Source organism: Eschscholzia californica, unplaced genomic scaffold, assembly GCF_041429995.1.
Source record: "Eschscholzia californica isolate CP2 unplaced genomic scaffold, dmEscCali1.0.p SCAF_4, whole genome shotgun sequence".
In the NCBI taxonomy this organism is placed as follows: domain Eukaryota; kingdom Viridiplantae; phylum Streptophyta; class Magnoliopsida; order Ranunculales; family Papaveraceae; genus Eschscholzia; species Eschscholzia californica.
The window spans coordinates 48,245,886-48,257,502 of NW_028238461.1; the positions used below are offsets into that span (position 1 = coordinate 48,245,886).

At 41.5% G+C, this 11,617-nt stretch overlaps 1 protein-coding gene across 1 annotated transcript; it reads left to right on the forward strand.

Annotated features, from left to right (window-relative positions):
- The first annotated feature begins 8,027 nt into the window (after positions 1–8,027).
- On the forward strand, positions 8,028–10,529 carry LOC147545499 (uncharacterized). The gene is made up of 2 exons (XM_086633302.1): positions 8,028–8,318; positions 9,105–10,529. The coding sequence occupies exons 1-2, from the start codon at positions 8,228–8,230 to the stop codon at positions 10,106–10,108; spliced, it is 1,095 nt and encodes a 364-aa protein (XP_086489428.1). The 5' UTR covers positions 8,028–8,227; the 3' UTR covers positions 10,109–10,529.
- Positions 10,530–11,617: the final 1,088 nt, after the last annotated feature.

Below are 11,617 nucleotides of genomic sequence, written 5' to 3' on the forward strand. Positions count from 1 at the left end.
GAGTCTCTTCACAAGAACCAGACATGGGAGGTTGTCCCATTGCCCGAAGGTAAGTCTGTTATTGGTTGTAAATGGGTGTACAAGAAGAAAGAGGATTCTTCCGAGATCAAGGGTACAAGGTATAAGGCAAGACTAGTGGCCAAGGGTTATGCACAGAAAGAAGGGGTCGACTACAATGAGATTTTCTCACCGGTCGTGAAACATACTTCTATTCGGGTGCTATTGAGTATTGTTGCTCACAGTGATCTTGAGCTGGAACAACTCGATGTTAAAACTGCCTTCTTGCACGGTGATTTGGAAGAAGAAATTTATATGGCTCAACCTGAGGGATACAAGGTTGAGGGTAAAGAAAATCAAGTATGTCGTTTGAGAAAATCTCTTTACGGATTAAAACAATCCCCTCGCCAATGGTACAAACGATTTGATTTTTTCATGCTAAAGCATGGTTTTCGCAGAAGTGACTATGATTGTTGTGTATACATCAAAAAGCTTCGCGAAGGTGACTTTATTTATCTCCTTTTGTATGTGGATGACATGCTTATTGCTTCTCGAAGCATGGTGGAGATAAATAAGTTGAAATCTCAACTCAGTCAAGAGTTTGAGATGAAAGACATGGGCGCTGCAAAGAAGATACTGGGAATGGAGATTAAGAGAGAGCGGTCAAGTAAGAAACTGTACTTGAAACAGAAAGGTTACATCGAACGAGTAGTTTCTCGATTTGGGATGCAGAATGCGAAGGCGGTGTCAACACCTTTGGCACCACACTTCAGGCTCTCGGGAAAACAATCTCCCACTACTACGGTGGAGAAGGATCATATGGATCGTGTACCGTATGCTAGTGCAGTTGGCAGTTTGATGTACGCTATGGTGTGTACTCGTCCGGATATTTCAGAGGCGGTCAGTGTTGTTAGTAGGTTTATGGCAAACCCGGGGAAGACACATTGGGAAGCTGTGAAGTGGGTCTTGAGGTACTTGAAGGGTACTGTTGATACGGGTTTGTGCTTTGGTGGAGACACATGTCAGGTAAGCGGTTATGTTGACTCGGATTATGCTGGCGATCTAGATAGAAGACGATCTACTACTGGTTATGTGTTTAAGGTACATGGTGCTCCAGTTAGTTGGCGATCGATGTTACAATCTACAGTTGCGTTATCTACTACGGAGGCCGAGTATATGGCTATGGCCGAGGGTGTGAAGGAAGCATTGTGGTTGTGGGGTCTTCTAGATGATCTAGGGATTAAGCAGGAGAGCGTAGATGTATGGTGTGATAGTCAAAGTGCGATTCACTTGGCAAAGAATCAGGTTCATCATGCTCGCACTAAGCATATCGATGTCAGGTATCACTTTGTACGAGATGTCATAGAGGAAGGTGATGTTTCTCTCATGAAGGTACACACAGATGAGAATCCCGCGGACATGTTGACTAAAGTGGTGACATGTAGCAAGTTTCAGCATTGTCTGGAATTGCTACAAATCGGCTCGTGTTAAGTTGCCCGAAAGGGCGTAACGGCGACAAGGTTTTCTTTATGTGAAGGGTTGGTAGAACTACGGTAGGCTTGATCCTGTAAAAGGGTACGTAGGCAGCCATGGTCATATGGCGCAGTCGGATGAAGTTACAAGAAGAAGCAAATATATCTTACAAGGAGTATCCTGGTGTTCGTCCAAAATTTGAAGTTTATATCAAATTGTGTACGAGGTGGAGAATTGTAAGAGGCGGTTTGGGTGATGGATGGTTTGTGAAGGAGGTTTCCAATTTTGGTTTCAAATTGGTTTTTTTGAATTATGGCGGTTTGAATGCTCATAGGCGGTTCCAATTTGGGTTTCCAAATTGGATGGTTTCTAAATTTTGGTTTCCAAAATTTGGTTCCCCCACCGGCTTATATTATAATATAAATAGGGGGTCTTGGGTCCAATCTAACCACACCAACACAAACAACAACTCTTCTTTAGAGAGCTAGAGAGAGAGCAAGAGTGAGAGAAATTTTTCATAGTTTTTGAGCGGTGTTAAATTTCTCGGTCGTCGAAGATTTAGTATAGAGGGTTATTACTATACGGTACCATCTTGGGACGAACTTGCGGATTGTGTTAGTCGTCTTCATCTATCCTTCAATAAAGATTTCTTGTTCGCCCGAGGACGTAGGCTTTAAAGCCGAACCTCGTTAAATTCTGTTCGCATATTTGATTTTGACTTAGCTTTTCGATTAATCTTCATAATCGGATCAATTTCTAGGTAGGTTCGATAGCTTCCGCGACTTTTAGTTATAACAATTGGTACCAGAGCCTTGTTGAGATTGAACGAAGAGAAGATGGGATCGAGAAGTGGTACGGTCAAATCAGGGAAATATGAGATAGAGAAGTTCAATGGGAAAAACGATTTTTCTTATTGGCGGATGCAGATGAAGAATCTGTTAATCTCGCAGAAATTACACAAGACGTTGACGGGAAAGAAACCAGGAGATATGTCAGATGAGGATTGGGAGGAGTTAGATCTCGAAGCACGGGCCACCATTATGTTGTGTCTTGAGAGGGACGTGGCGTTCCTAGTAGACGGAGAAGCAACGGCGGCGGGTGTGTGGTTAAAGCTAGAAAGCAGTTTCATGACGAAAACTTTAACGAATCGGGTCTACTTAAAATCCAAATTATTCACATGTAGAATAGAAGAGGGTTCTTCTATTCAGGAATATGTGAATAGGTTTGACAGGATTATCTCAGATTTGAAGGATATTGATGTTAAGGTTGAGGATGAGGACCAAGCCCTCATATTGTTACTTTCATTACCTAAATCCTATGAGAACCTTGTTCAAACTTTGATGCTTGTTGGTGATAGTCTAACCATGGAAGAGACGAGAAATTCGCTATTAGCGGATGACCTTCGTAAGGTTGCTACTAGCAGTATGGCGTCGGGTGGAGTAGACAAGGAACAAGCACAAGGGTTGTTTGTAACAAGGGGGAGGAGTAATGAAAGAGGAAAGGGAAAGGGCGGGAAATCTAGATCCAAATCTAGAGGCTCTTTCAAGAAAACGTGCTTTAGTTGTGGTGAGCTTGGCCACTTTAAAGCGGCTTGTCCAAAGAGAAAGTTGAAGCAAAAGAACGAAGGCTACAAGGAGAAACAAGAGATGCAAGAGGCGGGATATGTGTCAGAAGAGGCGGACGAATGTTTCTCGGTGACAGAGGTGTCTGAGAAGATCTTCGATAAGTGGATGCTTGATTCAGGGGCGTCACACCATATGTGCCCAAATAGGGAGTTGTTTACTACCTATAGGAGTATAGATGGTGGTACAGTTATACTGGGTGATGATAGTATATGTAAAACTGTGGGACTCGGAACAATACAGATCAAGATGCACGATGGAGTGGTGAGAACATTGACGGACGTAAGACACATACCCGATTTGCGGAAAAATCTAATTTCCCTTGGTGTGTTGGAGCGGAACGGCTGTAAGATAATTATAGAGAATGGCTCCATAAAAGTCGTTAAGGGTTCTTTGGTGGTAATGAGAGGTACTCGTTACGGAAATTTATACAAACTTTTGGGGACAACAATTACGGGAGATGTAGCAGTAGGAATCAGTGGAAGGGATCCAACGGCTAGTACGAGGCTTTGGCATATGCGCCTTGGGCATATGTCAGAAAAGGGTCTATCTCTGATGTGCGGGAAAGGCTTGTTGAAGGACATGAAGAAGCCTTGCATGGAGTTTTGTGAGCATTGTGTGTTCGGGAAGGCACACAGGGTGACGTTCTCTACAAGCAAGCACAGGAGCAAAGAGGTATTAGACTACGTACACACCGATGTCTGGGGACCGGCAAAGTTACCTTCCAAGGGTGGTTCCAGGTATTTTGTTACATTCGTTGATGATCATTCGAGATTTGTCTGGCTTTATTTTCTGAAGCATAAGAATGAGGTATTCAACACATTCCTGGTGTGGAAAGCAATGGTTGAGAACAAAACTGGTCGAAAGCTGAAGACGTTAAGGTCGGATAATGGGACCGAGTACACGGATGGGGCATTCAAGGAGTTTTGTAATCAAGAAGGCATTGTGAGGCACTGGACAGTAGTAAACACACCTCAGCAGAATGGAGTCGCAGAGAGATTGAACCGTACACTACTTGAGAAGGCTAGATGTATGCGCTCCAATTCGGGACTAGGCGTAGAATGGTGGGCAGAATCTGTTGCTACAGCTTGTTATATAGTGAACAGGTCTCCACATTCTTCTTTAGATGGCGGCATACCTTACGAGGTGTGGTCAGGTGAACATGCAGATTACGGGAGACTTAAGGTTTTCGGTTGTACGGCCTATTACCATGTTAAAGGTAACAAACTTGACAATAGAGCAAAGAAGGCAATTTTCTTAGGATATGCTACAGGAGTCAAGGGTTATCGGCTATGGTGTACGGAAGACAAGAAGTTTGTAATCAGCAGAGATGTGGTGTTTGATGAGTCATCTATTGTAGCTATGGCGAAAGCTACGGTGCCTAGTTGTGGTGATGTTGGGTCTACTAAAGCTCAAGTAGTGGAAGTAGAAGCCGAAGACCAACGGGTTTCTAGGAATCATGATCAGGTGGAGCATCAGGATAATACTCAGGATGAGGAAATTGATGAACCTGATCATGAGGAGGTTCAAGGGGAAGGTACACAAGTTTTACAACAACAACAGCAGGATGTTTCGGTACACACTAGGCCGAAACGGTTATATAAGCCGGTACAGAGGTTAGGGTCAGACAAACCTCTTAGGCATTACGGGCAGGCAAATTTGGTTGAATATGCACTCTCGGTGGAAGACGACGAGCCGGTCACCTTCAAACAAGCTATTACCGCGGAGGAAAGAGAGAGTTGGTTGGTTGCTATGCAAGAAGAGATGGAGTCTCTTCACAAGAACCAGACATGGGAGGTTGTCCCATTGCCCGAAGGTAAGTCTGTTATTGGTTGTAAATGGGTGTACAAGAAGAAAGAGGATTCTTCCGAGATCAAGGGTACAAGGTATAAGGCAAGACTAGTGGCCAAGGGTTATGCACAGAAAGAAGGGGTCGACTACAATGAGATTTTCTCACCGGTCGTGAAACATACTTCTATTCGGGTGCTATTGAGTATTGTTGCTCACAGTGATCTTGAGCTGGAACAACTCGATGTTAAAACTGCCTTCTTGCACGGTGATTTGGAAGAAGAAATTTATATGGCTCAACCTGAGGGATACAAGGTTGAGGGTAAAGAAAATCAAGTATGTCGTTTGAGAAAATCTCTTTACGGATTAAAACAATCCCCTCGCCAATGGTACAAACGATTTGATTTTTTCATGCTAAAGCATGGTTTTCGCAGAAGTGACTATGATTGTTGTGTATACATCAAAAAGCTTCGCGAAGGTGACTTTATTTATCTCCTTTTGTATGTGGATGACATGCTTATTGCTTCTCGAAGCATGGTGGAGATAAATAAGTTGAAATCTCAACTCAGTCAAGAGTTTGAGATGAAAGACATGGGCGCTGCAAAGAAGATACTGGGAATGGAGATTAAGAGAGAGCGGTCAAGTAAGAAACTGTACTTGAAACAGAAAGGTTACATCGAACGAGTAGTTTCTCGATTTGGGATGCAGAATGCGAAGGCGGTGTCAACACCTTTGGCACCACACTTCAGGCTCTCGGGAAAACAATCTCCCACTACTACGGTGGAGAAGGATCATATGGATCGTGTACCGTATGCTAGTGCAGTTGGCAGTTTGATGTACGCTATGGTGTGTACTCGTCCGGATATTTCAGAGGCGGTCAGTGTTGTTAGTAGGTTTATGGCAAACCCGGGGAAGACACATTGGGAAGCTGTGAAGTGGGTCTTGAGGTACTTGAAGGGTACTGTTGATACGGGTTTGTGCTTTGGTGGAGACACATGTCAGGTAAGCGGTTATGTTGACTCGGATTATGCTGGCGATCTAGATAGAAGACGATCTACTACTGGTTATGTGTTTAAGGTACATGGTGCTCCAGTTAGTTGGCGATCGATGTTACAATCTACAGTTGCGTTATCTACTACGGAGGCCGAGTATATGGCTATGGCCGAGGGTGTGAAGGAAGCATTGTGGTTGTGGGGTCTTCTAGATGATCTAGGGATTAAGCAGGAGAGCGTAGATGTATGGTGTGATAGTCAAAGTGCGATTCACTTGGCAAAGAATCAGGTTCATCATGCTCGCACTAAGCATATCGATGTCAGGTATCACTTTGTACGAGATGTCATAGAGGAAGGTGATGTTTCTCTCATGAAGGTACACACAGATGAGAATCCCGCGGACATGTTGACTAAAGTGGTGACATGTAGCAAGTTTCAGCATTGTCTGGAATTGCTACAAATCGGCTCGTGTTAAGTTGCCCGAAAGGGCGTAACGGCGACAAGGTTTTCTTTATGTGAAGGGTTGGTAGAACTACGGTAGGCTTGATCCTGTAAAAGGGTACGTAGGCAGCCATGGTCATATGGCGCAGTCGGATGAAGTTACAAGAAGAAGCAAATATATCTTACAAGGAGTATCCTGGTGTTCGTCCAAAATTTGAAGTTTATATCAAATTGTGTACGAGGTGGAGAATTGTAAGAGGCGGTTTGGGTGATGGATGGTTTGTGAAGGAGGTTTCCAATTTTGGTTTCAAATTGGTTTTTTTGAATTATGGCGGTTTGAATGCTCATAGGCGGTTCCAATTTGGGTTTCCAAATTGGATGGTTTCTAAATTTTGGTTTCCAAAATTTGGTTCCCCCACCGGCTTATATTATAATATAAATAGGGGGTCTTGGGTCCAATCTAACCACACCAACACAAACAACAACTCTTCTTTAGAGAGCTAGAGAGAGAGCAAGAGTGAGAGAAATTTTTCATAGTTTTTGAGCGGTGTTAAATTTCTCGGTCGTCGAAGATTTAGTATAGAGGGTTATTACTATACGGTACCATCTTGGGACGAACTTGCGGATTGTGTTAGTCGTCTTCATCTATCCTTCAATAAAGATTTCTTGTTCGCCCGAGGACGTAGGCTTTAAAGCCGAACCTCGTTAAATTCTGTTCGCATATTTGATTTTGACTTAGCTTTTCGATTAATCTTCATAATCGGATCAATTTCTAGGTAGGTTCGATAGCTTCCGCGACTTTTAGTTATAACATTAAGCCATATAAGTAGAAAGATAGTGGTTTTTCTGCCAGTAGATTAGGTTGCCCAGCGCTTTGGGAAAAGCTAAATAGTTTCCGGGGTGTGAAATTTTAAAGGGAATATGTAGAAATTTAGAAATTTTCCGGGGAAATAAATTTTAAGGGGAAATAAAAAAAACACTCCACCTCACCTCACTCTCTCTCCACCTCACATCTTTATCTTCTCCGATTAGGTCGTCGGCCGGAAAAATTTTCCGGCCGGCGACCATTAAAAAAATAAAAAAATAAAATTTCACTCTCTCTCCCTTCGCCGGAGTTCCGGTCTGTTGAAGAACAGACAGGAAATGGCCTGTTCTTCAACAGACCAGATCGGTCTGTTCTTCAACAGACCGGAACTCCGACGAAGGGAAACCCCTTCGCCGGAGTTTCGAGAGAGAGAGAGAGAGTGAAAATATAATTTTTTTTTATGGTCGCCGTCCGGAAAATTTTTCCGGCCGGCGACCTAGTCGGAGAAGATAGAGGTGAGGTGAGGTGGAGAGAGTGAGGTGAGGTGGAGAGAGTGAGGTGAGGTGGAGAGAGTGAGGTGAGGTGGAGAAAGAGAGAGGTGAGGTGGAGAGAGAGAGAGGTGAGGTGGAGAAGTATTTTGCTTTCCCCCTAAATAAAATTGTCAAACAATATTAACCAATTTTGGACCAAGTCTTCACACCCCGAAAACTATTAAGCTTTCCCCAAAGCGCTGGCCATTAGGTTTTGTGTCATAAGGGTATTTTTGTCTTTTTCATTTGACGTCATCTATAAGTAGAAACACGTGTAGCGATTTATAGGATCTTTTTCATACAGAAAGAAATTCAGAGGATTAGATTGTAATTAAGTAGTACCCGAAAGTAATTTCTTCGTATATATCTCGAAAAAATTGGACTTTCCTTCTCACACAAACCTGCCAAATAACTCCTCTCTTTCTCTCTCTAGAATCGATTTCATCTTTAGATTTGTAAGCAAGTTTTGATTTTGATTTTCTCAACAAGGAGAACTCTTTGTTTCGATTTGTGGGTTCAATTGGTTTTTTAGTTTGACTTCAATCTTTCAGAAATTTTGTAGTTTTGTTTTCGTCAGAGATGGTTGATTGGAGAAGAAATAATCAACAACATTATCAAGAAGCTCCATCGACGTCAGCGGAAAGATCACAAAGCAAGAAACCCCCTCCTGGTATGTGACGATTTCGAAATGTTCTTGCTCATTTTCGTTAAATCTCTTTGAAGTTAGGTGGGTGGGTTTTCTGAAATTCTTTGTAGTTGGGGTTTTTTTGTTGTGGGATTTTGATTTCCTAAGATGGGTTTTGGTGAAATTTTAACTGGGTGTTTTTTTGTTGGTATGATCAATGATTTGGTACTTTTAGGGTTTGTTGCTACTTACTTACAAATGTTATGTGAAAACTTCCCACAAATTAAAGAATTCTGACACCTCATACTTGTCTTGGTAATGACTTAGGATAAATTGTGCATAGTTTAGGACATTCATTTAGGGTTCTGGATTAGGTATACCTAGTTTGGGAGAAAATGGATATTACTGTTAAATGTTTCTATTTTTAGGTCTGAATGTCTGATTTTACTTTTCAGATTGTACTTGGCTTTTCAATATTTTCCTGAAGGATCAGTTGGTTCTAAATTCACAATACTGAATCATGGACAGTCTGGGTGGTGTTTTTTTTCTTTCTCATTGTCTAGTCTGACACGTCTAGATATGAATCATCTTGATCAAATCGACCCAAAATCAACCCGAATCAGCCATTTAAACGAGGCAGATGTCACGAGTTAGACAAAATAAACATTCTGAAATCTGACTTGAGTCCGTTCAGACCTCGAGTCATAACTTGATGAAGCTTGTTGCTTATTATATTTTGGGGTCTGCATCGTTTTTCCCTTCTTTTATTTGTTTATTTCAATGGATTGAGTGTTGAATAATGTCAAAATTCTTGGTTTTTTTTGCTTTTAGGTTCTTGGCAGACTGTACCTTCATGGGAGAAAAACTTTTGCGCATTGGTAGGCTCAGTTCCATGGAGAAAGCTTGTGGAAGCCAAGAGAATGATGTCTTACTATGAAAATATTGCTCAGTGGAATGATTCAGCTGGTGAAGAGGCATTTTGTAATGCCAAATCACGCTATTGGGCAGCGATAAATGGTCTCCCTTGTGACATATCTTTGCCCGATCCAGACATTTATATCGATGATATTGATTGGAATTCTGAAATTGATCCCGAGTTGCTATTAGATTTGGATCGAGAACCCATGGCTCCTGACGACAGGGGGAGAGAAGGAAAGTTCGTATTTCGAGGCGATAATGTTCTTTCTAGCATGAATCGTCCTGTTCCATGTACAGGATGGGGTGACTCTGAAGATGATCAAATCAGGACGAGAAATAACCTATCATCTGAACCTGGTTCTAGAGATCCTAGTAAAAGAGAAGGTAATCCTTGGGAGAGCAATTGTTCTGGGTCAAATAGAGGTGGGTGGGGAAACGCCGAGGAAGATCCTATCAGAATGAGTAATAACCATAGACAGGAAATGAACGAAGATAATCCTTGGGAGAGTAATCATGCTAGACCAAATCTATCTACCGAGGACACAAGATGGGGAAATGGTTGTGAAAAATCATGGGGTTGGAATCAATGGGAGAATAAAAATAAAGAATCGGATAGTTTTGGATATGGAAGAACCAGAGTTGGCTCGGGTGACTGGGAAGGTAACTGGAGAAAGAGAGAAGGTCCCAGTCAGTACATGTCAAGGTATAAAACTTCAAGATTTCAAAGTGACAATCCTTATCAAACAGGAGGGGGATGGAAGAGTGGTAGAGGGAGAAAGAGGGTGAATTTTTACGAACGCCCGACGTTCGATAAAAAACCCTTTGCTCAACGGCCATGGAACTCTGTTTATCAAACTGGTCATCATGGAGCAGAGGCTGATAATCTGTGGAGGAGTTGGGACAAGCAGGTTTCTTAAGCTGGCAATTCGTTCGTTTTCTTATATAACCGACAGAAGAGAGACCCGAGAACCAAGTCTTGTTGCTTTCATGCAGTTTGCTTCTGGAACAGTTGCCTTCGACAAGATTTTAACCCAGGTTATGATATTGACTTCACCGAAACTCCAAATATTTTGTAACATGAACAGTGTCATGTGTATCGGCATCTAACACCTGTATGACTGCGTTTATCACCGAGTTCCGTTCATGTTTAATTTTGTTAATCAAGATATACTTACTTTTCTATGTCTAATTCTGATCATACAATGATCGGATAAGGAATAACTATTATTAAATACAACTAGGTTTATCTACTCATAGTGGTGGTTATGAAGTTGACTCATTATGGTATCTGAAACTCAATTTTAATCTAATGTATGATCCACTCACTTTCTTTGACTTATTTACTTTTGTTTTTGTCAATTGTTTGAAAGGGAATTTCACTTTTTTTTTGTTTGAATAGTGATATAAAAAAGGCATTATGAGGCTGAATTTGATTCAGAATTTTGTATTGGAGAAACTTTTGCGAACTCCAATGGTTGAAATTTGAATTGAGTGGCCTATAGAAATATATGGACGGCATTGGGGGACATGAGTGAGTGGTTAAAAGAGTCTTGTGGTTAATATCATAATATTCTTAGCAGAATGAAATGGAAACATGATAATATGTGGGTTTAGATTGTGAACTGAATTGGTGGTTGGGAGGGATTTGTCTATGAAAATTCAAAAATCACAAAGGAGCTAGGATTCCGGCCGACTACATCGACCACATGGACTAGGGTTCGAGCTCTACATCAACCACATGGACTAGGGTCAGTGAATTTAAGCTCCATAATGCTCTGGACCAAGGATCAAGCTTCTCATGGTCATAGATAAACCAATTGTATGCCCTGTGTTCAGCAGGACTATTTCTGTTCACATCTGCTTATATCACTTCAGTTTTTTTTCCTTGTTAAAATCTTACTTGTTTAAGTACTAGATTACTTAACTCATGGAGACTTAGTTCACACGGTCAAGCAATCAGAGTGTTAAGAAAAAATTTCAACTTATCTTAGTCGGCTTAAACAATAAGAATGTTTTTAAGTTAAGCTCACAAGGTAAACGGAAACAACTTTTCTGGTTAGTTGAGTTAAATTCACTTACTCTAGTTCACACGGTTAACCGAAACAAACAACTCCTAATTTAGGTTCGAATCGTCAACACTTGGTTGCCCAAGTGGTTGAAAGTGTCGACATAAACTCTAAAACCCTCGAGGTGCCAAGTTCGATTCCAAGAGGAGGTGAAATCTATGGTTTATTGAACTTGGGTTATTAAATGTATAAATAATATAGTTAGATTGGTTATTTAGTCCATTTATTTCGTTGGTTTTTAGGTCAGCAGTTTTTTGGGCTTTAGACCCGTTTGTTTCAAGGTCTAATTCGGCCGTTAAAAAAATTCAAGGTCGTATACGAACCCATACTTTGAACTTTTTCAGACCCTCATTGGTGTGA